The sequence below is a fragment of the Vidua macroura genome, chromosome 2 (genome assembly GCF_024509145.1).
Source record: "Vidua macroura isolate BioBank_ID:100142 chromosome 2, ASM2450914v1, whole genome shotgun sequence".
Lineage (NCBI taxonomy): Eukaryota > Metazoa > Chordata > Aves > Passeriformes > Viduidae > Vidua > Vidua macroura.
Window position 1 is genome coordinate 101,965,412 of NC_071572.1, and position 25,240 is coordinate 101,990,651.

The 25,240-nt window shown below is 40.8% G+C and overlaps 1 protein-coding gene across 1 annotated transcript; it reads right to left on the reverse strand.

Moving 5' to 3' along the window:
• Positions 1-284: 284 nt before the first annotated feature.
• TNFSF11 (TNF superfamily member 11) lies at positions 285-20,974 on the reverse strand. Its single transcript, XM_053971303.1, has 5 exons — positions 20,756-20,974; positions 12,464-12,631; positions 6,017-6,062; positions 5,836-5,934; positions 285-706 (listed from the first exon to the last, which is right to left on the reverse strand). The coding sequence occupies exons 1-5, from the start codon at positions 20,972-20,974 to the stop codon at positions 285-287; spliced, it is 954 nt and encodes a 317-aa protein (XP_053827278.1).
• Positions 20,975-25,240: the final 4,266 nt, after the last annotated feature.

Consider the following 25,240-nt stretch of genomic DNA (forward strand, 5'->3'; position numbering starts at 1 on the left):
TTGTTTTGATTTCAACTACAGCAATGCAAAAGGCACAATGACTCTAGTGAGGCCACTGGAGACAAATGAAGTAAAACTGCTTAAAGACTGCATCAGGAGAACTGTATCATTTTGCCCTTCCATATATTTTCAGGACTCCTGCTGGAATTTGCATGGGACAAAAACATGTCTTCAGAGATATATGGCTTATACAGATGTAATTGGGTTGCAGAAGATTTTCAGTTCTTCAAGTTGTTTTTGGACAACTAAAAACTCAAAAAATTTTCATCACACTAAAGAAAGAGTCAATCTAAATCCCTAACTTTAAATGCTCCAAAGTAAGTTGCTTCTTGCGAAGAATCCAGTAGCAATGGGTTTGATACCTGGATACTTATCATTTCTCCGGATTTTAATTTAAAAAATCCCCCTACATTTACAGAATAAAAATGAAATTCTGAATTCCCTGACCAGTATTTGGTGCTTCCTCCCTTCATCAACACATCAAAGCGCCTTATTTTAAGGTTTGTCTTAATCACATAAACCATCAACTGAAGCCCTCTTTTAGTCAAGTTTCCTGAAGTTTCATGATGCCTAAAACAAATATTGGCATAAAGATAGTAAAATCCATCTTGATTAACAATTAGTTTTCCGTCACTGAATGTCATATTTGATAAGTTTGCCTGGCCTTTGTCATGATGCCAGGATGTGAGGTTCACTTTGCGAGTTCCTGGAGATAAAAAAAAAAAAAAAAAAAAGATTATTTATAAACATTTGACAAACCTCAACATTTAGAAAGCAAGCGTTATGTTTTTAGAATCAATAGCAACTGGAATTCTATAGGCTAAAGTGAATATGAAACAATTATGATAAAAATTCCTAAAAACATCTCCTTTTCACCATACATTCCCAGATCTTGCTTTGTACTTAAAACTGTGCCCTCCCAGCAGAACACCTGCTGGACTATGGTACAAAACAACTGCTTGGCCTATAGTTTGATTATGCTAAGCAACCATGCAACAAGCTCTGCACAGGCATTGCATTCCACCTAAAACTTTATTCAAGTTACAATTAGTTGAGAGGAATGTGAAAAACTTGTTACATGTCTTTAATAAGTAAGTGTTGACAAGGAGTAACTAAAATTCAGAAAAAATGCTGAACTGGCAATTCCAAAAAGAGAAAGCTTATGGAAACCTTCCATATTTTATGTTCTTATAACTGTAGTGGTAGAAAAGTAAACATATTTTCATTTGATAACACCAAAAAGATGGGGAAAGGTCAGTACAGTTGTGCATCTTTAGTACTACATACTAAGTTGCCTAGACTTCATACAGCACTTCAAGTATTTATGACAAACCTCCTGATAGGCACAAGCAACTAACATTCTGTTATTCAGGGCAACACCCTGGGCATAATACAACAGATGGGAGGTGGCCAACTTGTCCCCCTAACCATTAGTAATTTTCAGCACACAAGACTGACTCTACTTGCTGCCTCCCACAGCCATGGGTTCACATAGGTCTTCACACCTCAGCCTCCCCATGCATCTAAATGACTGCTTGAAACTTTCAGTACCTTATTCTTCCAACATCAAACCAAAACAGTCCTTCCTTAGCAAACTTTCCATGTCACACAGCAGGGCACAGTGCCCTCTGCTCCAAGCATGTACAGAGGCATGCCCCAGGACCCCACCTGGTCTGGGTCTGTGCAGAAAGGGAAGGGAAGTAGGAACAGAGGGATTTGAATCTCCCCTAACTGCCAAGGGCAAGCAGCTTTTCCATGTGAGAGGAATACTTTAACAGCAGCCCAAACAAAAGCCTTCTGACTTTCTTCCACAAAGACTTAAGCAAAAGCACTGTCAAAGGCAGGTCACAAGTACCTGCTCCCCTATGGGTCTAGTGCAGCCAGGTAGAAATTATGAAAGCAAAACCAGACAGAGAAGTCATCTTCTCTGCAGTGCCTCCAAAAAACCATCCAAACCCCATCAATTAACTGGAAGAGACAACAAGATATTAAGTCTCTTAGCCTGCAATTATTCACCTGCAAAATATACTGAGTTAGGGGTACCGGAGTGCACCTCTGAAGTACCAGGAACAGCTGAGGAAATTACAGAGCTTCATCTGCACAGCATTAAGTCTGGGAAAAATACTGTCCCATGGAGGGACAGTATTCCCTTCAAGATGAGGAAGACAGACAAGAAATCTCTGCCTGGATCAGAGGAGAGGCATATTGGATAGAGGACAGGAATGCAAACCTATGATGGAATAGAAAGGCATGCCATGATTGCCTGGTGGCACACTGGGTAGTTGCTAGGCAGATTTTATTTACCTGACAAGTCAACTTTTTAGTTGCCAGCCAAGCTCCAATTTTGAAGAAATCCTCAGTGGGAAGATTTTTCTGCTGAAGAAGGGAAAAGAGAGCAAATAGGTGCCACAGTTGCTTGTAATTGAGAGAGGGGCTCTGGGTGAATTTTGTTTACACTATTTGGATGCTCAGGGGAACAGGCCAAGAGATGATGGGAGATGACCCTCTCTGTTTTGAGCAAAGGATATGTACAGATAACTTCTGGAAGTCCCTTCCAAGACAGATTACCACGCTATAATTGCATGTGCTGAGGCAGACAGGCATTTTGCCACAATTCAGAGCTCCAGAAGAGACGTGCCACAGCCAACAGCACAGCACAAAGATGCTCTGGTAGGAGTTATGCCATGCAACTTGCAGTGGGAGGAGTGAGCAGGTTCTCAGCACTTCTGGTGGTAACACACCTAGATTTGTAGACATCAAAACAATTAGCACCCTGAAACACAGGAAGTGCAGGAAACTGGAGCATGTAAGTGCCGGATCTGCTGTATGAATGTTATGTATCAGAAACACATAACACATAACCCAAGCCATAGGACAGTCACAAGTGCTGCAATACAGTATCTTCTGGGAAATAATTTACTTTGGAACCACTGGAAAAATAGCACATGCTAAGTCCTGTTGACAGGGAAGGAAGTGGCTGGGGGATAATGAACAAAATAGCCTTCCAGACAGGGCAGAAAGCTTTATTTAAGAATTCAAGATAATGCATGCTTCTTGTCAAAACTGAAGATAAATAAAAACAATATCTTTCTTTTTTGTGAACTTGAACTAAGACTAATACAACTGAGTTAAATAAAATTAATTAGCAAGAAGGAAGATGATGTGAGTGGAACAGAAGATAAAGGAGACCTGTTTTGATAATTTGTTTGCATCCTAGTAGTTTTCAGGTATAAATAAAGCCTGAAGAAAGGACCAAAGTACTGTTTGCTCTGAAAAGTCTTTTGGAGGCAAAGGGCAGCTAAGTCAAACCTGCAGCTGTAAATAACTCAGAATACTACAGCATTTCCTTAGACAGCTAAAGGTATCAATTCACACCCCAAAGTATATATTTAACATTTATATTTATTTCTGTTTGCTATTTTCCCCTTTAAACTGTGACTAATTTCTGTAATCAATTTATAAACCAAAATTCACTGTTTTCATTTAAAACCTAGGTAGCATTTATAGTGAGCTCTGGTAAAAACCAACCAGCAAGCATCCAGCTCTAACCTAAGGCAGCAACACACAGCAAGCCAAACCACTACAGCTTCTGTGCCAAAGGGTAGGTGGGGACACTACAATCTGAATCTGAGAAGGGTTATTTTCCCCCCTCCCTTGCACTATCCCCCAGCTGCAAAAGTCCACTTGAGGCCTGACATTATCGTGAACCAGGTCAAAGCAAAATGTTCTCTCACAGACACTGCTCAGTGCCCCTTCATGAAGGGTGTTCAGCAGAAAACTGCTTAAAATCCTGTTTGACAGCAATGAAGACTTTTTTTTCCTGGCACTGTTTATTCTGGATGAGTTTGATGACAGTAGAGAACCTCAAAATATTAAGAACATATCTATCCACTCAGGGATGGCAGAAAACAATTAAGATAGATTTCAGACATGGAGGGTAAAGAATCAGGGGAGGAAGATAGAAATTGCCATTTGCAGTCAGAGAAAACAAGATGGGAGAGGAAAAACTTCTGGTGACCCCTCAGGCATATTTTTCTTTCTTTAATGCCTGTCACTAATCTCTGTGCTACCCAGCCAAGTGGGTACTGCCTCATGCCAGTGAGCATGATATTAAAGTGCCTCACAACCAGCAGGTTCAGGGTTCCTGCTATCCCTAAGGATGCAGCCCCTCACTGCTGCAATGCCCACAAGGGCTGCAGAAGCTGTGCTCATGGATTAACTCCTGGCATTGCTCTTCTGAAAGAGGCAAAAGCCAGATCAGAAGGGAATATATGAACAGCTCATCACATTGTCAAGGAGCTGATCTGCAGCAAAAAAAGAACAATGTCTCCCTGGCCATCACCCATAAGTCTTCTCTGCCACACCCTTGAAGGTTAATGCAGCAATGCACAGTTGTAAAAATTATCAGCTGCTGTAAATTACAGTTGTAAAATTACAGTCTACAGCACCATCCAGGTAAGCAGCAAATAAATTCCACACAGAAAAAGGTGGATTTCACAGACTGGAACACTGATACACACTCCACTTCTGCAGGTAAGTGATCTGTTTCTATGACTAGCAAATTAATTGAAACCTTCCAAAAGATAAAATGCTAAGGCAAGTTTATTGATACTGAATCCTCTACTATTGACCTATTGTAAAAGTAGGTCAAAGCCAAAATCTGACTAAAATAGAAGATTGTCAGCAGGCATTTGAGCTAACAAGAAAGCTTGTGGAAGTTCTGGCTGCCATCTGACAAGCTGTTTAAGCTCTCTGCTATAAGGCTCTGGATTGAGGCAATGTCAATGCACTTGAAAGAATCCTATCCCTGCAGGCAAGAAGCTGTACAGAAGTGCTTTGTCTTTAAATAGAGCAAGAGCAAGGTATTACTATGCAGGCTGCTAAAATCTCAGATTTCAAGTCTCAACACACCATTCCCCTTTGGTTTGATTATATAAAACAAAAAAGCAATGTGCATAGCTCAATTAACAATGAGTTCAGCCCTGCAGAATGTATAAATCTTCAGAGAAAGAAGACAGTGGTGATCTTAAGATCCTCTACCTAACAGCTTCAGAAAAAACTCTGGTTTACTTATACCACACCAACTATTGAGAATACAGCATTGAGAATACAGAAAAAAATCTCAACTGACAGTGCCTCAGGGCAAAAACTAAAACTGTTCCAACATTATCTTAAAATGTTAGGAATGAATCTTCTCCTCTGGAAAGTGTTTCAAGGCAGACTCATGTCTTGTTCCCTGGTACTGTGCTAGCAAGGATATTCACAAAGCCATCTGAATACTTGTGTGCAGAAAATAAGAACTCTGGCAAGATAAAAGAATGCCATCCTCTTACCACAGGGGCAGATAAAGCCACAAGAACAATTTCTTCCCCCTGCTCATTAGCTTGGGCAATGTTTGTGCTGGGACATGCTTGTATGTTAGCATGCATCCTCATGGCTGGTGTCTAGTGGCAGTGAAAAACTCCTGATGGGCCCTACAGGCCAAAGGAAAATGGGAAACTTTAGAGGAGAGCATTCAATGTAGATCTTCCTTCCCCACCTGAAAACAGCACAAAGGGGCAGGATTTGCCCCTTTAGAGGTTGGTCAAGAAAAGTGGCAATTTGAAATGAAGGCCATTTCAAATCAGCACAAGACTGATACAAAGGGGAGCCATCCTCCTTTTACCAGTACTCCTGCTGCCCCTGAAATTCTTTAATGCATCCAATTTATTCTCACTGTCAAAAGCCATTTCTGAAGTCCCAGTCTGTTGATGTTTTGCTGAAATATCTTAATATACTTCACTTTCAATACATTTATATTAGTATTGGAAGTATTCACTTAAAAATCAAACTTACCAGATGGAATATTCTTATCATCAATAATGAGATGGGCAAATGGCTGCTTCTCAGGTTTGCTCCTCTTGTACAGCTCAAGTCCTAATGCCTCCATTGCAGCTAGAGATAAAAAAATTGCATTATCCCAAAAAGACAAGTTTAGTGGAACTAAAATATTGCTTATTCATAAACCAACACCTACCTTTTTCTGGTCTTGGTGGCGTTCTTCCCATAGCACGCTGGACTTCCTAAAATGAGAAGGAGACATTGCTTTGATGTTTTCTTGGTTTTGTAACAGTGTTTAGTCTGCACACTTAACAATACTCTGTGCATTTATTTGGGGACACTTCCACCTGCAGCACATTCAGATGTCTGGGATATGAATCATGTAAATATGATAATTTATGTAACAGGCACACACAATCAAATTACATCTAGTAATTTGGTAATTCTAATAAAGGTGGATAGAAATGCTAGTATGTATGATCACTGTACGATCTACTGTAGTGGTGACAGCACATTTAAAATCTTTTCTATTTACTGTACATTGAATATTTCTCTAAGTATAATTGATAAGAAGGCATCACATCCAACAATGGAATTTATGAACTGATTTAATTACTTGGAGTCTAAAGGCAAAGGAGGAGGCATTTTTATACAGGAACTAGTGTTTAATCACTCTAACAACTAAGGATAGCTAAACTCTGAATTTCGTTTGTGATGAGGTGAATGAAAACCTCCATGCCTCACCACTGGCCACCAACAGGGAAGGCTACAAGGCTTTACAATCAAGGCTCACTTCTAACAAGGTATGCAGGAACTGAAGGATTAAGTATAATCCATACTGGACCAAAGGGACTGGGTGCCAGGCTTCAAAAGTATGTAATTCTTAGCTGCAGATAAATTTTAACATGAATGAGAACTATGCCACCCAGACCCAAGAACAGCACAAAATGCAGGCATCAGGCACCACAAAAAGCTTTGCTTTTAATCATTCACACCTGTACTCCTCTTTAGAAAAAGATACAAACAGCAGATTTCAAAATTTAAGCAGCCTGTTCTTGTTACAAGCCTAGACTGAGTCTTAGTATTAAGCTCAACCCTCAGTTCTGTCTCCCTTTTCACCATAACTATCTGTTTTCTAAAAAAACAGGGGTAATATGTTTGTTATTCTGAATACCTCATACCATGGAGCTGTCAAGAAGATGTTTAGTAAAAGAAAACATTTTGCTGAAGATAGCAAGTCATGTCCTCTTTGAACCTAGGAGTGGTCCTTTATTTCATCTTTATGCCACACACACTGCTGTTTGCCTGATTCAATCATGTATATGAAATACATCTCAGATTTGGCGAGATCAGCAAAGTCCCACTGTGCTCTCAATCACTGGGGTGTTTCAGAATTTGAAACTCTGCTCTGAAAACACCTGAAGTCCTGCTTTTATGCAGTTTTGCAACCACAGTGAAATATGTAGTGCCTTGGCTGGTGCATTTATTACTCTCACTTTCCCCTTTCAGTAGGTGTTTAAATGTTAAACCAAAATGAAAAGCCACAGCAGTGTGGAAGTTGTAGTATGACTATCAAAGCATAATACTTCAGCTGAGATATGCTGATTTCATGGATAAGAATCATGAAGATGCTTTTTTCTGTAAAGACGAGAAGAAAAGCAGAAGAATCACAACTTCAAAAGCAGCAAAACTCACATTGACTTCCTGTATTTACATTCACTTTGCTTCTCTGATCTTCCTACTTCAATGTCAGTTCTAGGAGCATGAAAATGAAGTTCAGTTCTAGGAGCTGCATGTCAACATCAGCCACTAGCCACACGAGTAGGAAATAGGAAGATGACAAGAGAATGCAAATACTAGGTACTGTGAAAAATGACAAAAGCCTTTGAAGAGAACAGGACGTAAGGCAAGAAGAAGAGCCTGGGAGATGGACCACATTCTCAGAAATTATTGCAGCTCACCTATCCCAACCCTTTTTCCCTTGAAGTAGAGACATGTTTGTCTTCTTGCTTTCTTTGGAAACTTCTCAGTTGTGGAGTTTGTTTTAATATCCTTTCCTTTGGGAGGATGGAGGATGTGACAGTGTCCTTGCCTGGAAAGCCTACTAAGCAGATCCAAAAAGAATCATGTACATTTTAATCTCCTACTGTCTAGATTTGGTACTAAAAAAAAGAAAAATCCCATGATTGATAATTGCTCAGCCCTTGAAAGCCCTGAATTGGTTGACTGCTAGTCTAGTTTTAACTTACATTTTTCTTAGGAGCATTCTGTTCTGCTTCTGCACATTTCCAAAGATGCTCTAGCTTAAGCAGCTGAATACCTCACCTTCTGAAACCCAGCAGCCTGACTCAGCTCATGTTCCACACAGAATGACTTCATGAAATCAGTCTGAGCTCCTCTCCTTCTAACTGGTGGTGGTGCTGTTCATCTGCAGCTTCACCACTCAGTAAGCAGGACAGCTACCCAGGAGGACTTGGGTCCACAACTCTCCTTGTCTGGAATTCATGATTAGCGCAACTGGTTAGATCATGGCACTAACAACCCCAAGGCTGGGGGGTTGGAGCCAATTGTTCATTGACTCTTCTGTGAGCCTATCACTGGACCAGAAGGTTAAACTGTGGCCAGAAAACAAAATCCTCCAGCAACTCTCTAAGCTCCGGACTAGTGTCAAGTTCTTTACTTGATTCTGACTAGCCTCAAGAAAGTTTGATATTCTTTCTGTTATGTTGCCCCAACTTCCAAAATGAAGACAAAACACATTAATTAGTCCCTATAAAACAGATATGGAGTTGTAGGTTTCCTCATAAAGAATAAGCAGTTAAACACTTCTTGATTTTTTTTTTTTTTTACTTGATGTTCATACAGTTCCAAGGTGCTGATACACAACCTACCTTAGAAAAGCATTTAACTATGTATTTTCTTCTGACCCTGAAGAACATTTTTCAGTGGATGTTTGAAGGTAGCCTCTTAATGGGATTATAAAATCCCCTGGTATTCTTACTGCAAGAAACTAAGAGCTGTGATTTCTCAAATTACTGAAGTATCAACTGCATTTTTTAGCTCCTGCATGTTCTTAGGTGTCTTATACTTAAAAATGCAGAGGCTCATTAAGGAGGCAGAAACAGCTCAACAGAACCCGTGACTAAGACACTGCTATAATGGCATGAAAACTGCTGACAAAACATTACCAGCAACTTCTCTTAAGACTGCCATCCACAGAAGCGTATGTGATACCAAGCTGTTCAGTTATTTTTAGCAGAACTGTACACAAAAATCACCCCACTCTTAATCTTATGACAAGCTGCACTTGTACACCTTTGTCATTTGCTCACTGCCCACCAAGTCAACTCTGCTGGCCAGCTTCCCACATTCCAACCTCCTCCACACACTCACTGTTTAAACAACAGACAAGGAGTTAGTCACAAAAATGAAAAACATGTCTTCCCTTCATCCAAAAAAAAAAAATTAAGAGGCCACTAAGAAGCTCCAAAACTTTCTCATAAGTTAGGAACTGCTCTCTACCTCATCCATAGCAGGCGGCAGAAATAACTGCTGCTCTTGAACTTCTGTCCAATGCTGAGGATGCAGTGACAAGGCTACACCTGAAGACATGACATCTGTGAAAGGTTTTTAGTCTCCTTCAGCTTTTATCTAAATATCTCAGTATCTACTTTGAGAAGCTCTAAGTACCCTTTTGAGACCAATGAGAAGAGAACTTCTGGACGCTCACTTATTGCTTCAGATGTGGTCTTAAAGCTTCTTTATGTACTTGATTCTTTTATTACCAAGAGCTTTAAGTATAGCTGATACCAGGAAGAAGTATCTGATTCTCTTGCCGGAAATTCAGCAATTTGAAGAATGCTAATCAGAAAGGAAGTAAAATAGAAAGTACATGAACCTATATTCATCAGACTGTAGTTTAGAGACCAGCAATAAAACCTCTCTCCAAATGAGTAGTCTACTGCTTGCAGAAAAAAAAAAAAAAGGCATGTAAGACTGTAGACTAGAAACCTACAAAATTGTAGGTGAAAATTTAACAACTTACAGTAATCACTTGTGAAACCTTTACTTGGTCCATAACCATGTGCTCTTTAAACGCCTGCTAAGTATATAGATCGCTTTATAAATGCTGCCCTGGAGGTCTAGCAAAGCACTCTGTTGCCATGTGGGAGAACAGCTTATGCCTGAACTCCACAAGCAGCTAGAACCTGGGAGCACTGCCAAACAAAGTTACTTATGGATTGACCCAAGATATGTTTGTAGTCCTTTCTACTTCAGGCTCATAACAGACTTCATAAGGACTGTGGTTAGAGCATCTGGACTGCCAAAAGCTTTTTAGGGTTACATGGAAAAAAATTAAGCAAACAGGCTGGCTAGGAAAGTATATTATTTGTCTGCTTGAAAGTTTATATGCTCCTTAAGCAGAATTTTTATCGCAGAATGTGTTAAGGAATCAATCATTAGATTCTGATTAAAAGAAAAAATCGTTATTTTTTCAGGTGACACATATTTCTAGATTGGATCTTGCAGCCCTACTACACTGGTTTTCATAAGAGCACTTCCACTTTCAACATCAATCTCTGCTTTACATTTAAGCACTCTGTCTAGAGGTGTGCAAAGAAAACCGATAAGAACTGGCACAGGAAGCTAGAAGCTGTAACCAGACCATAAACCTGAGCAAAAGAAATTTGTCTATTTTCATTTCCTGAACAGCTTGAATTGCAGAAGACAATATATTGAAAAACCAAAAAACATAAATGGTATTTTGAAGTGTTCCATTTTAGTCACTTAGCATGCTGCCAGTTCAAATAAGGATACTGGTTCTTAAAACAGACATAAGTTAGATTATTTAGATTCTCCTTAAGGAAAGTGAAGAAAGCAGAGACAACAGGAAACCTCCTTTAAGTCACATTAGCTGGATCCACACACAAAGGAGTGCCTGCAACTGCAAGCAAGTTATAGCTGCACCTCTGCTCTTCATTGTAGCAGGATGACTGAAAGGCAGAATTTACAGACTTATAATGATAAAGTATAATTCTGCCTTGACACTGTTACTTTCACTTCTCTGATGTACCAAAAAAGATGTAAAAAGCCTCAGGTCACCACCTTCCTATCTATTTCTTTCTCTGTCATTGATACAAGATGACAAAGCATCCAGACCACTGGTGCAGCTGCTTAATAAGCTCCATTGCATTCAAAGGAAATTCAGAGTCTAATTACTTTGGCAAGGGAAATTTTATTGTTCTCAAACTAATGGTGATCAGCCAAAAAAGTTATCCCTACTCACTACTTATCCCAGCCACAGACATTGCAGCATTTAACCTCCATCCAGACTGGCAGGATATAAAGCCTCAGCTAAAGCCAGTGCCTTTGTTGAGTAACCAGCAGCAAAAGACCAGAACACAGGGCTCCCCATTGACTTACGGTAACAAGCTCCTTCCTCTGTCATGAGTGAAGGAGCAGCCCAGCACACAGCACATATGTAGGTGCAGCATGAGAGGTTCTAAAAAATGCAGGAGGAAAGAACTAATCCTACAGACATAACCCTTTGTTTCCCCCTTAAGCTCTTGAAGGAGGTGGCTAGCAAAAGGGACAAGACATAGACTCCTATGTCTCTGTGTTTTGTTCACAAAAAGATCTGTCACTTAGAGTTCTATGTTAAAACCAAACATCATATTAGCACAACTCAAATGCTCTAAATTTAACTCAAGTACAGTTCATGCTAAAGCACACGTGAGTTCAGCTCAAATCTAATGTAGTACCCTTAATGAAAAATTGCCAGTCCTGTGAAGATGTGAGGCAGTAAAGCTGTAAGGGGCCTGATAAGCCAGAAAAATCAAATACCATAGCAGACATCCATCTGTTACACAGCCCATAATTAGCACTAAACACTATCATGAACACAAAAAGAGATCAAAAGCAGTAACTGCAGTGAAAGGAGATTGTGGCATACTTCCAGCTTGCCTAGGCTTCTTCATTAGGGTTGACTTCTTTTGTCATTTGTGTTTGGGAACAACCTGTCATTCTCAATTCCTGGATAAAGACCACCCAGTTATCATGCTACAGCCAAGTAGATCTTCTGCCAGTGTGAGAATGGCCCGCATAGAACACAGAACTGGCAAAGTGAGCAAAACCAAAGCAGGAACTGACCCTCATTTTGGACTCCAGAGTAAGAAACAAGAGCAAATGAGAGCAAACGCTATCTCCTTTTCCTTCAGGCAATATTTTGCTTGCTGATGATCTTGATGTAAGAGAATCTTGTTTGGAAGATTCCCTTGAAAAGAATGTGGAATTGACACCTGTTATGAGCATCTGGAAAACCTATACAAGTGTTAGCATAAATGACTACTGTTCAGGCCCACCCAAATGTCAGAAAGGCTAATCACCTAACTTCAGTTTTCTTAGTACAACTTCAAGTCTTCCTTTCTTAAAAGAAAAATAAAATAAATAAAATGTTGAATACAGAATTGGTTAGCCACTACCAAATTCATCAGCAAATACAATACAATCCTGAATAAAACATCAGGTGTTACTCAAACACCAGGAAATATATTAATATAACTTACCTCTGAATACAGATTTCAGAAAAATTGTTTTAGTTGCAACAGGACAATGAAATAAAGAAACACATTGTGCCACTTACCCTCTGCACAGCCCTTTGGAGAGCCTGTTTCACACTTCTACAGGATTCTGGCATTAACTTCGCTTCTTGACTTTCAAAGGAGGCATCATGCAAATCTGTACTTTCTTGGTGTCCAAAAAGTGTTCTGACACAGTGTGCATGTTCTTTTGAAATTCTGGTAGGGTCCATCTGAAACAAAAACGTAAGCACAACCACAGTTCTAAATGTTAGAGACTTTTTAACCACGTAAATGTTTGGCCCCTGGCTAAGTTTATTACCTAAATTTTCATTATAAACAGTGTCAAGAGAAACAGTTCCCAACATCAGGGTTTATTTCATCCAAAAACATGCGAGATAGGAGAATGAATTATCTTCTGGTGCTGCCTATTTCATTAGCTTAGACTAGATATGTGACTTTCAAAAGTTAAATATAAATCCCACTCTTATGGTAAAGCCAATAAGTTTGAATTCTGTATTTCAAGCACTCAGGGCAATATCACAGTTATTTTAGCAGGAAATATACACAGCTATCCTACCTCAAAAGCTATTGTTTGTAAGATGACACATGAATGTCAAGTAGAGAAACTTGGGGAAAGTATGTGTGTGTGTGTATAGCACATCATTTTCAACAGAAGACAGAGAAGTTATCTCTGAAACCATTTTATCACTGAAATTATATCATTGAAGCTGTCAGTCAGCTATTACTGAAGCTGTTTTATGGATGTGCTCATTGTGGATAGAGTTTGCTTTCTTTACAGTGGCTGGTATGGGGCTGTGTTTTGGATTTGTGACCAAAACAGTGTTGGTAACACAGGGATGTGTTTGTTGCAGCTGAGCAGGACTGACACTGAGTCAGGGCCTTTTCTGCCTCCCACCCCACCAGACAGAGAGTTGGACAGAGGAGCTGGGACAGGACACAGCCTGGACAGTTGACCAGAACTGGCCAAAGGGATACCCCACACATGTGGCATCATGCTCAGTATATAAAGGTGGGGGAAGAAGGAGGAAAGGGGAGACATTTGCAATGATGGCATTTGTCTTCCCACATCACTTTATGTGTGGTAGAGCCCTGCTGTCCTAGGGATGGCTAAACACCTGCCTTCACATTCTTCTTCCTTTGTGTGTGCAGCTTTTTCTTTACCTTTTAATTTTTTTTTATCTCAACCAATGAGTTCTCAATTTTACTCTTCCAATTCTCTCCAGAATCCCATCAGGGAGTGAGCAGCTGTCTGAGACTCAGTTGCCAGCTGGGATTAAGCCATGACAGTGGCAAGAGATATTGCTGTGTGAAATACTCACAAAGACAGCAAGACAGCAAAAGTTAAAGACCAAAAGATGATTAAACTGCACCACAAGAAACCTCTGCATCATTGGACAAGGAATGGTAAGTTTAGAGTACCTGCAAGACATTTTTATCAATCAACCTTTGTGACTGAATTAAATATATTTTTAAATCCTGCATTCTATCACTTAGATAAATTGGAAGACAATCCAAGGATTAGGATTGTACCGCGATAGAATTTTATTGCACAAAAACTATTTAAACTATTTCACCCTTTTTTCACATACTCCACATCCTTTACACTGAAGAGATTAACAACTATCTTTCAGAGATGGCCTAGGATTCTCAGAAATTGTTCTCAACTTGCATTTATTCTGCTTTTACTTCAGGCTTAAAGAAGGCTCAAACTCTTAGTCTAGGTTCTCTAACTGTATCAGCTGGTCTATTAACGAACACTTACTTCTATCTTTCTTAATTGGAAAAAATACTTTTACCTGAGAATTACAAAAGGTTATTTGTAATTGCAATGCAAAAAATATCAAGACATTATGGACAGTACCTAGTGTTCAGTTTCCTTTAACACAGAGCTGAACAAAACAGCATATCAAAAGGAAGTTTTTCACAATACAAAACAGCCAGAGTGAATCAAGCATATCATTTGTTCACAGAACATAAATTCAACTCCCTAACCCCCCCTCCCAAAAGGTTAGTTAACGTAAAACTGTAAGGTTAGGATTACAGAGCTGAATTAAAGTCTACACCACCCAGGCAGCCATCCAATAGTAACACACAGCAGAGAGACATTTGTTGCACAGACAGCAGTACCAAATGCTGCCTCCTCCATCACCATCCTTCTGCTCAGGTCTCCAGATGGAAAGCTCTTTGCGCAATTCATTCAGACCAGTATCAGATCCTGTAGCCTGGTTTAGCTGTCTCAGTCATCCCTGCAGATTTGGAGTGAAACAGGTCATAGAAGGTTCACCTGAAGACCATAAGACGCCACAGCTTTGAGCAGAGGGGTAGTGATGAGTTACAGAATGGCTTGGAGGCAGTAACATCTTCCTGTGACGGCCTGACACAGCTGAGTCCCCAAAGAAAATCTGTATATAGCCATTGCAGCTCTATGAATTAAGTGCTAAAAACCTACACTAATGACTTCTGAAGTCAGCTAGTGCAGTGCAGCCTCATTAACTGCATAAGGAGATCTAAACTAGCATCTTTCTGCTCTCACCCCCTTCACCACAGAATTTGATTTCTGGATTTCAGTCTCCTCTTCCAAATCAGTAACAAGGGAGGAATTTTTGCTGGCTTAATTTCCTTTAAGATTAGTTCCCCAAAACCAAGTCACTCCAGATATATCAGACAAGCATCAGAATCAGTACAGGGATAGGCATAAGAATGAAGTATCAGGAGGGCAGCACCAGCTTTAACTGACTGTAAAACTGCACTCTTAAGCAACTCTCGCACTATGTTCCGCTTGTATTCAGAAAATCAACTGTAAACTAAAATTAAAAATAAGCACAAAATGTTTACCAACAGCTGCTAAAAGACAGTTAATGCTGAATGACTTGGGTTGGAAGGTACCTTTGGGCATCTCTACTCCAGCCTCCTGCTTGAAGCAGGGCCAACTTGTAACTTGGGCCAGGTGGGTTAAGGCCTTTTCTAGACAAGCTTTGGGGAAAACTTTCAGCTTCTCTGGGCAAACTGTCTTAAAACTTCACTACTTCTAGTGTGTAAAAAAAAAAAAAAAATCCTTGGTTTTTACATCCAGCTACAGCTCTCCTTGCTGCAATTTATGACTGTGCCTCTTGTTTTTGCTGAATGCTTCTAAAAGCCTGTCTTTAAGTAGCTAAAAACAGTGATTAGCTTCCCTCACCTTAGTCTGTTCTTTGCCACAGAATCCAGCTCTTCATTCTTTTATACATTGTGGCTCCTATCTGTCACAGTGGTTTTCTGCTGGACACCTTCCAGTTTGTTGATATAATTCTGGTACCAAGGGACCCAAAATAGGACCCATTATTTCAAATGTAACCTCTCATGGTGGGATTGTTAGAGACCTGATTGATGTCTCTTAACAGGATCTGGATATCTGAGTCTTCTCCCCTCTACACAAATCATAGAACAGAACACAGAAAGCTACAGCAAATAACTGCCAATACATACTAATTTGTATCAGTAATTCTACTAGACAGAGACTACTATCCCAGTTTTGGATTTATTAAAACACATCTTCTGAATTACAGGCAAGAAAACTAAGTTTTATAGCACAAAGATCATGAAACTTGTAAAGGCTTGAGTGTCCAACATGACAAATCATGCCAGCATAGACTCATTGCTATGAGCCATCATTCAAATGTGTCACACAATACTGTATCACAACAGTAACAGCAGATTGCATAGAATCCCTTGCTCAGATTACAGTTTATCTGCTCAAGGCTTAAGACAGAAATCCAGCATCTCTGCACCTACAGGTGAAAGACTGAAGGCTTAATGGAAACACTGCAGCTGATGGTTTCAGCAGCTTGGAGTTGTGCAGCCCACCCTGACAAAAACTGCAAGTCTCCAGAGTTACTGTTTGATAAGAGGAAATTCTGATCTTGGGACTAACTAACCCACCTGTTGCCCTCACCTTTTTCAAAGAATACCTTCAAGAATAGTCTTCACTACATTTAACTATGAAAATCAGCTCACTTGCCTGAAAAGGACTTCTCAGAAATCCTGCATCGTAAGTCTTTACAAAGAACATGCACTGAACTGCCATGGCTGTAAACAAGCATTACCGAGCACTGAGATCAAAACTGGGAAGTAGTGATGCACAAAAAAACTTCCAAGGACATGTTTTGAGAAGATCTTCTAAAGAATGAGAAAATTATGATGAAATACCAGAAGCAGCTTGCTAACTTGCAGGGCAGGGCACCTTCAGCAAAAAGTACCAAAATCTAATATCTGGAAGAAATATCAAGACGCAAACACAAATAAAGGAGAAAGCTTTATAAAGTGTGAAGTATCCTAAATACCCTAGAGGAATTAAACTAGCTTATTTTTAATATCCACTTTGCCCGACCTTGAAATCAGGTCAAATTGTTCATTGCCCCAGTTTTCAGCAGCTCTCATCATTCTAGTTGCATTTCTGAACTCTATTCAGCCACTTCAGGGCAGCCAAAATGAATTACACCATCATGGCTCAACTTACAGAATTAAGAACCAGTTTTCTATTGTAAAAAAGACTCAGTTTGGTTTTAAAAGATACAATACATTTCACCCACCTTTACTATTAAATTTTGCAACAATTATGCACTGTTACAATATTGCATTAAATACTTACACCTTACAATAAATGTTTACAATCTATACTTGTACTTCTTTTCAAACTTAAACCACTTTCCAGACTATCAAATATCACTTTGCACTCCATGACCCTTCTTAAGCACCAAGAAGGGGTTCTTTCAGGCTTCTGAAAGATGTTAATGATCCCCAGCAAGCTGTTTTTTCTGTTAGCCACAATGCTCAGAAAACTTCATCTGAAGTCTGAAAGGTAATCGTTTGAAAACATACCACAAGACTTCCACATAAGCATGAAATGACAATAAAAACTGGGCTTTCAGGTCACCATTTATTCAACTGCGAACTCTTCAATCTGGTAGAATACTTGAAATGTGTACAAACTTTTTTTAATGGGAAAAGTGCACACTCTTGGAGGTCTAGCTTAAACTGTGGGCATTAGACACTCAGCCACCACATTTCATTTTGAGCACTTTCAATTTGCTTCACTGCCCTCCAGCTCAGTCAGTGTCAGACCAGATTCCTACTCTTTTGAAATCTAAGTGCACTAAGGAAATGGGCCAGAAAGAAGAGATTAAAAGCTAAGCTTTTGGAGACTAAACCTCAGAATTTATCACTGAAAGTTAAAGAAAATATTTTTCTCACCTTGTGCTATGCATGAGTGTCTATCGAGTGATGACCTCCAGCTGCTCTGAGTATCTTTAGATTTTCATGGCATTATAATGAGAAAATATTCCTCAAAGTTTAGGCAAAATAAATGCTTAAGACTGATACCTTTTTTTATTGTTTAATTTCTTGGATTCAGTACACTGCACAGGATAGACCAAAAAGCAAGGATAAAACATGCTAATGTTTTTACATTTCAGTACACTATTATGAGAATACTGGTAAAATTCAAACTTGTTGCCTTTTTTTTTTCTTTCTTTTTCAACATACCAGCTCATTGTCTCACTTGCATGGCACTGCATTATTTCTTGGCCACAAACATGTGTTTACCCGTGAAAACTTAGTGTCAGTCTTAGTTATGTGTCTTGTGAAATTCCTAATGCTCAAGCCACAAAATAAACAAAATTAAGGAAAAACCAAAACCTCAACTATTGTCTCAGCTTATACCATGTCATGATCCAGCCCAAACGAATTTATGCAAATACAGACAAAATGTGAGTGGTAAAACTGAGTCAGAGTTTACTCAGACACTTAGATAAGGTTTTAAAGAGCTTCTAAAATATAGAATTTCTTAATATCAGCCTATATACTCAAATCTTTCTAATTCACATTTGCTTAATTTACCAAGCAAACAATTCAAATCTTTTCATGCACAGCTTCTACTACTAACACCTCATTATTTCAACAAAATTAATTAAAAATAATTAAGTTCTGTTATTAAAGTACAAACTTAGATAGCTGAAATTTACACTGAAAAGGCCAAATTGAAGTAGCTTAATAAAATCAAACTTCACAGAAATCTTTTCAAAAGAAAGAGGCCTGATCATGTCCCATTTAAATAAAATAACTCTCTAAGAGCGTGAAATAAGAACTAACTGCTGCAGGACCTACTATGTTTTTCCATCTATATTATTTCACAATTAGAAATGGTGAACAAATATGAATTATCATATCTCCTTATAGTGAATTATGTACTTAATTCAAGCACATACTTATCAGTCTATTTTCCATTGATGACATTTTTTACATTAAAACTTTTTAGACAATTACTTCAGTCAAGACTACATTGAGTTATATCACCTCTTGTAGATATTTTAGAAATTCAAATTTATTAAAGACTCCATTCAATAGCACTACTCCAAATCTAAAAGAACAAGAAACTAGCAAGAGAATTAAGCTGTCAAATGCAGAGTTACAACTGAACCATGCCATTTTTTAAATCAAGGAAGAAGAAGAAAAATAGCCATTATGGTTCTTTTTACCCTTTGTTAGTCACACATGAAACCCTGACATGTACCTATCAGGAAGAGTCTTTTATAAGGGAGTACACTTTGATAAGTTGTTTTGATTGCAATAGCTCTCGAGCCCCCTAATGAATGTACAGCTGTGCATCTCTGAGCTATGCTTTGACAAGAATGTCTTTTCAGGTTCATAAACATCTGGAGTGAAAAACATTCCCCTGTCACAAGTTGAAGCAGGCATTAATTTATTTCGCTGTCAAGCAAACAAGTAGCTTTAAGCTACTTAACAGTGAGTCCCAGAAATTAGATGTCACTCTTCTGAAATATACAAGTTATGATTAACTAAGTGCTGTATTGCCGTTACATTTTATTTTTTGAAAAATGGAAAACACAAAGCCATTGTCAGTAAGAAAATATGAATTAGTCTGCATAATAAATTATCAGCAGCACTACTGTATATTTGACAGTCACTCATCTGATTAAGCAGGTATACACTTGTGCAACACCTGCTTTCAGAGTGCACTTAGTTAAGAAATCCAGCCTGCTACCTCAGATCAAGTGCCTCTACCTAGAAAGTAAACCGAAAGGAACAGGTTTCCAGTCTCTGCCGACTTCAAATGAAAAGTACACACAACAGAAGCACCACTTCCATGACGGCAGTCAGACCCACATCAACAGAACTAGCTAGCATCCGACAATAAACCAAGCAGAAATCTAACACCTAGTCCTGAGAACCAACTAGCTGGCAGGTCCCCACTTCCTCCGAGAGGGCTCAGCTTTGCAGCAGCGAGGGAATTCAGGCAGCCGAGCCATTTCCAAGAAGCAGACTCCTCTTCTCTCCGAAAACCCAACCGCTCATCACCTTATCTGCCCCCACAGCGATACCTCCCCGCGCTCCTCTCGGCACGCACCGCTGCCTCTTCCGAGGCATCCCGGCACACTTGAGGCCTGGCAGGTGAGGTGCGGCTCTCTCCCAGAAATCCCGAGAATCCCAGAAAAAGCTCCTGAGCTGCGGCAGGCACCTCTGGCCAATGCCCACGTGCACACAGACCCAGCTCCTCTGCAGCGCCCCTGCGCAGCCTGAATTGACAAACCATCACGAGTGGTGTTGCATGACGATCTTTTTTTGTCTTTAAAGCCATTTCTCCTGCTGGTGAAACATTTAAGGCAGCCAAAGACCTCAGACATGTCACAGAATCATTGATTATGCGGAGTTGGAAGGAACCCTCAAGAATCATCGAGTCCAACTCCTGACCCCACAGAGCACCATCTCCAAAAATCCCACCATGTGCCTGAGAGTATTGTCCAAACACTTCTTGAACTCTGTCAGGCTTGGTGCTGTAACCACTTCCCTGGGGAGCCTGTTCCAGTGCCCAATCACCCTCTGGGTGAAGAACCTTTGTCTAATACCCAATGCCAAAATTCTCTCCAGTGGAAAACTGAGATCATTAAAAACCAAAAGCCCTTGCAAGACTTCAGGTGAAGGATCATGACTAAACTGTTTCTCGAGTTAGGGAACCCCTCATATCCAACCTCGCGGCGAAGCCCTGTACCCCAAAATGCACCCGATGCCCGGAGCGCTACCTGGAACCCCTCGTTCTGAGCAGTTCCAGTGATCGGGGCCAGCACACGCTGGGCAGGGCACTGCGACCCCATTGGCCCGACTACTCTCAGAACTGGATCAGCTTCAGAGACAGGTAAGTGTGCTCTAAAACTTTTTTGTTTGTTTTTCTTTAATTTATCCCCTCGATCGCACGGACACGAGGGCCTTGCCATCTTCCGCAGGGTGCGAGACGGCCGCACTTGCCTCCGCGGGAAGCGCCCGCGCCAGTTCCCGCTTACCTGAGCTCGGAAGTAGAGGAAGAGGGCGACGCTGCAGACCACCTGCCCCAGCCCCAGGAGGACGAGGGCGGCGAGGAGGGAGCGGGATGCGGGCGGCGGGTGCGGGTGCGCGGGCGGCGGGGGCGGCGGCGGCGCCGGGGCGCTCTCGTGGGCGGCGCCGCTGCCCAGCTCCTCGGAGCCGCGCAAGTACTTGGTGTAGTCTCGGCTGGCGCGACGCATCGCAGCTCCGCTCCGCTCCGACGGCTCCACACGCGGCTCCGCCAAACTCCCCAGCGCCGACAAACAACCTCGCCGTCCCGGCCGGGCACCTCTTATAAACGGGGCGGCCAATCAGCCCCGGGCGGCGCGCCCCTGCCGCCCTCCTCCTCCTCCCTCCCGCCCGCCGCCGCCACACGCGCCACCGCCGCCCCCTCCTCGCCTCGCCTCCCCTCCCCTCCCCGAGCACAGACCGGCCCCCGCCGGCCCGGGTCGGGCCCGCCCCTGCCCCCGGTGCCCCGGCCCCCGCCGGGCCCGAGGATGGCGGTCGGCGCTGCTCCGCCCCGCGCAGCGGAGCTCCAGCGGGGCTGAGCACCGCGCGGGCACAGCGCTGCCTTCGCCGCCTCCTGCCCCCTCCTCACCCTTGCCCCGCTCAGGTTTGCGCTCCACCCAGCCGAGGCTAACCTGAGCCCCTGGTTGCATCTGCAGGGTCCCTTTCCCCTAAATTCCCGGTATCTGAAGTCAGCGTGCACCTCGGGTCCACATCCCTTAGCCCCTTTGGTGGGTCCAAGCCCTCGGGACCAAAGGCCTGCCAACCCCTCCCAGTCTCACTCGCTCTTCACTCAAGCCAGGCTAAAATGAGCACATGTGCTGTTGACTTGCACTGTCCAAAGAAGCAACACAGTTCACAATCGTATTAAAGGAATGGGTTAGAGACATGGCAGAGGTGTGCTGGCACCTGGCTGCCAGTGAAACCAACTCAGTCTCCTCCTCTCCCACATGCACCCAGGCTGCTAGAGACACATTTCTGAGCCCTTGCTTAGGAACATCTTCTGGTGTTCTCCATGTCTCATCTTAAATTCAATACCAAAAACTCTTCATAAAGCCATGCTACAGTTTGTGGCCATTTTCTTTCTCATGTCCTCTCACGGTCCTGTTCAGGCCAGATATAAAAGTGAGTTGAAGTCCAGCTCAGGCTTTGAGGAACATGGGAGAGTGACACAGATACATCTTGCAGGTCATCTTGCCTGTAGAAAAAAGTCTGTGTTTCAACTCAAATATGTGACACAATATCCTGTTTAGGTCTCTCTAATCTAAGAAACTGAGAAAAAATTACCTTCCTGAGAGGTTGACAGAACCTGATGAAATTATGAGCTCCAACAAAGTAAAGGAAACTGGAACTCACCAAACCACCATGCAACAAATCACTATCAAGAGAAACTGATGTTTAACACTGAACCCAAATAGTGCAATGGCAATTCCTTCACCAACAAGACAACACCTGAAAAATTATCTCAACATCACCCACCACAAAGTCATTGGGAGGAATACCCCAACCTTGAATATCTACCACTATTTCTTCTTTGTAAATGCTTACTTTTATTCTCGGAAACATTGGGAGCATTGTGGTCTGTAGTCCAATTGCAGGAAGTGTTCCTGTAACTATGTCTCAACTTTTCTAGAAAAAAAAAAAAAAAAAAAAAAAAAAAAAAAAAGACAAAATAGCCACCATCATCTGTAAAATAATCTCACATTAGAGTAAGCTGCACCCTCCTAAATCAATTTTACATTGGTCTGCAAAACCAATTCTTTCAGAAAGAATTTTTTAAAAGGTAAAAATGGCGTTTTTTAAGGGTCTACATAGTTTTTAAAAGCCAGTCACCAATTAGTTATTAAACAATTGATAAAGGAGAAGTTAGGATAGTATTAGTGATGCCACCACATGATTTTTTATGCTTTCCAATGAGAAGGACCTCAAGAAAGACCTCTGCTTTTTTCACCCTAGAGTTCAAATTTCTTCCTAATGGCAATGGAAAAAATTCATGTCAGCTCTTGCCACCTTAAGGTGCTCTTCTAGATTCTTGCAGAAGGAAACGTAAGTAGACTTTCCGTGAAGAGCTATGAGGATCTGCAGACACCATCTTTAAATACTTTGTCACAGGTGAAAACAACTTTCTCTGGACAAACATGCTTCCTCCAGGATCACTGCTTCATTAACTATCTTTTCTACTGACTTTATTAACTATCTTCTCTACCATCTTTAGTGTTTCCATTGTATGTTCCACCAGGGAACCATTACTGCTGCCCCTATGCCTAAATGTCTTGTATGCACCAGTCTCTCGACATTTAATAATCAAGCCCATCTGTTTCATGTTCATCCACAACCATTTCATGTTCACAAAATCTCAGATGCAACTACAAGCACCCAGGTATTTTCATCCAAGCACCAGGATATCAGGCTCATCAGGAGTCACCCCGCGTAAAACACGAACCTTCCCACCAAACCGACACATGTTCCTAGGGTATGCTAGGGGTACACAAATGACATCTGCACTGAAAACTTTGATTCCCTCATTGATTTCTACCACAAATCCAGCAACCAGAATTGCCCATCAAACTCTTTGGAAAACTTACATCAGCACCAACTTTCTAGACACCAAGGTCAACATAAAAAATAGCAACCGTCAAAATACCATATGCAGAAAATCCACAGACCAACACACCTCCTTCCACAAACCATCAGCTATCCAAAACATACTAGAAAAACTGATATAGCCCACAGACATCACCTCATTTGCTCTGAGGAAAGCACTCATGACACGCCCTCACAGAGCTACAGATGATGCTCATCCAACACTGACACTCCACTAGGATAACATATTTGAAGAAGCCACCTAAACCTTTTTCAAACTTACTACAATACAGAGAGGAAATCCCCTACTGGGTATTATATACCACAATATGCAAGAAATGTATACTGGAAAATGTTAACAAGTTGTAGCTTATATTGGAAGAAAATCATACCTTGAAATTATTTTTTCCTAGAAACACCCATCCTTCCCTTCAAACCACACTCATTATCATTAGCTCCATCACTGAAAGCAAATTTTGGCAGACCAGTATATGCTGGCTAGAGCCAGATAGCTCAGGAAATTCATACTTAAATATTGCCACAGCCCTCATGATAAACACCTGCTCCAGCAGAACCACCAAAATATACAGATCCTACACATGAGCATTCTGAAATGCCATAGGCAGCACGAAATGCATTCACTGCTCTTAGGGAGCTCTGTGGGTGAAACCAAACATCCACCACAGGATACCTAATTAGGAAAGAACAGCGACACCCAGTTACCAGGTGGAAAATTATATTCCCAAAACAACTATTCCATCTCTAACCTTGCAATCCTGACGCTGCAAGACCAAAGATGGGCCGGAGAATCAAAATTTGCAACTCTATCAGATAGTGGATTTCATATCAGATTAATTTGACAAAGACTTCTGAGTTTCCTTGTTTCTCAAGTCTTGGTGATCTTTGATTACTGTTTGCTCTGATCATTCCACTTCTGTCACCACTTATACTCTCAGTAGGGTCAAGATCACCCTCTGGTCCCAAAATAGAAAACACTTTTCTCTCAAACATCCAACTGATTAAGATAATCAAATAGAATTCAAAGTAATGAGCTACAATTACTTTCATATTTTCTCTATACTTTGGGCTCAAAGAGTAGTTCATCTGCATGAAAATTGATCTTCTTTATCTAATATGTCTTTTACACAATTGTCTCTATGGGCCTAATAAAAGTACTTTCTTCTTAAAATATGTGTCATTCTTTGGGTTGTGTGAAAGCTAATGACATACACAAAAGTTCCCATAAACAAAGTCCTGGCTCTGTAATATGAACTCTTGGCCCCTGAGCAGAACACAACTTTTTCCTATTGTCTACAAAATACTTGTGTTGCAAGAGATGATCACAAATATAGTACCTGTTGTGATAAGACTGCATAGCTGCTAGGATTTTTTTCATCATTTTTCTTTGAAGCAAAACAGGAAACAGTGTTTACATAAAAAGGTTGTGTTGAAAGTAGTTCTCATTGCGAGGTTGATTCTCATTGCAAAGTTGAAAGTCTTGAAAAATCTGAAAATGTCAAATAGCAGCAAGCTTGCAGGTCAAAATAAAACATAAGGGGGGGGAGAAATTTAGGCTTTTTAATTTTAGTTTGTTCTCTTTCAAAACACAGGGAATCACAAAACATTCTTGTCCTGACCTACACTTCAAATAATACAGTGCTTTTTTACCTCAAGAGAGATTATGCAACTGAAATATTCCATTTCGGTAAAGCAGTTAAACAAGTATTATATTCTTACACCAGAAAGATTTTTTCCCTGTGGACATATGTTTATAACTAAAGTTTCTGGTATTACTATTGGTTGGAGTATTGTCAGTGAAATTATTTCATCAGTCAAAGGTTGTTTTTGACCTGACACAAATGTTTAATTGAATTGTA

Coding starts and splice junctions, on each gene's coding strand:
- TNFSF11 (XM_053971303.1), bottom strand. CDS start 20,974: ATGCGTCGCGCCAGCCGAGACTACACCAAGTACTTGCGCGGCTCCGAG. Junction 5,935..6,016: donor GCCACCAAGACCAGAAAAAG/GTAGGTGTTGGT, acceptor TTTTATCTCTAG/CTGCAATGGAGGCATTAGGA. Junction 707..5,835: donor TGATAAGAATATTCCATCTG/GTAAGTTTGATT, acceptor TTTTATCTCCAG/GAACTCGCAAAGTGAACCTC.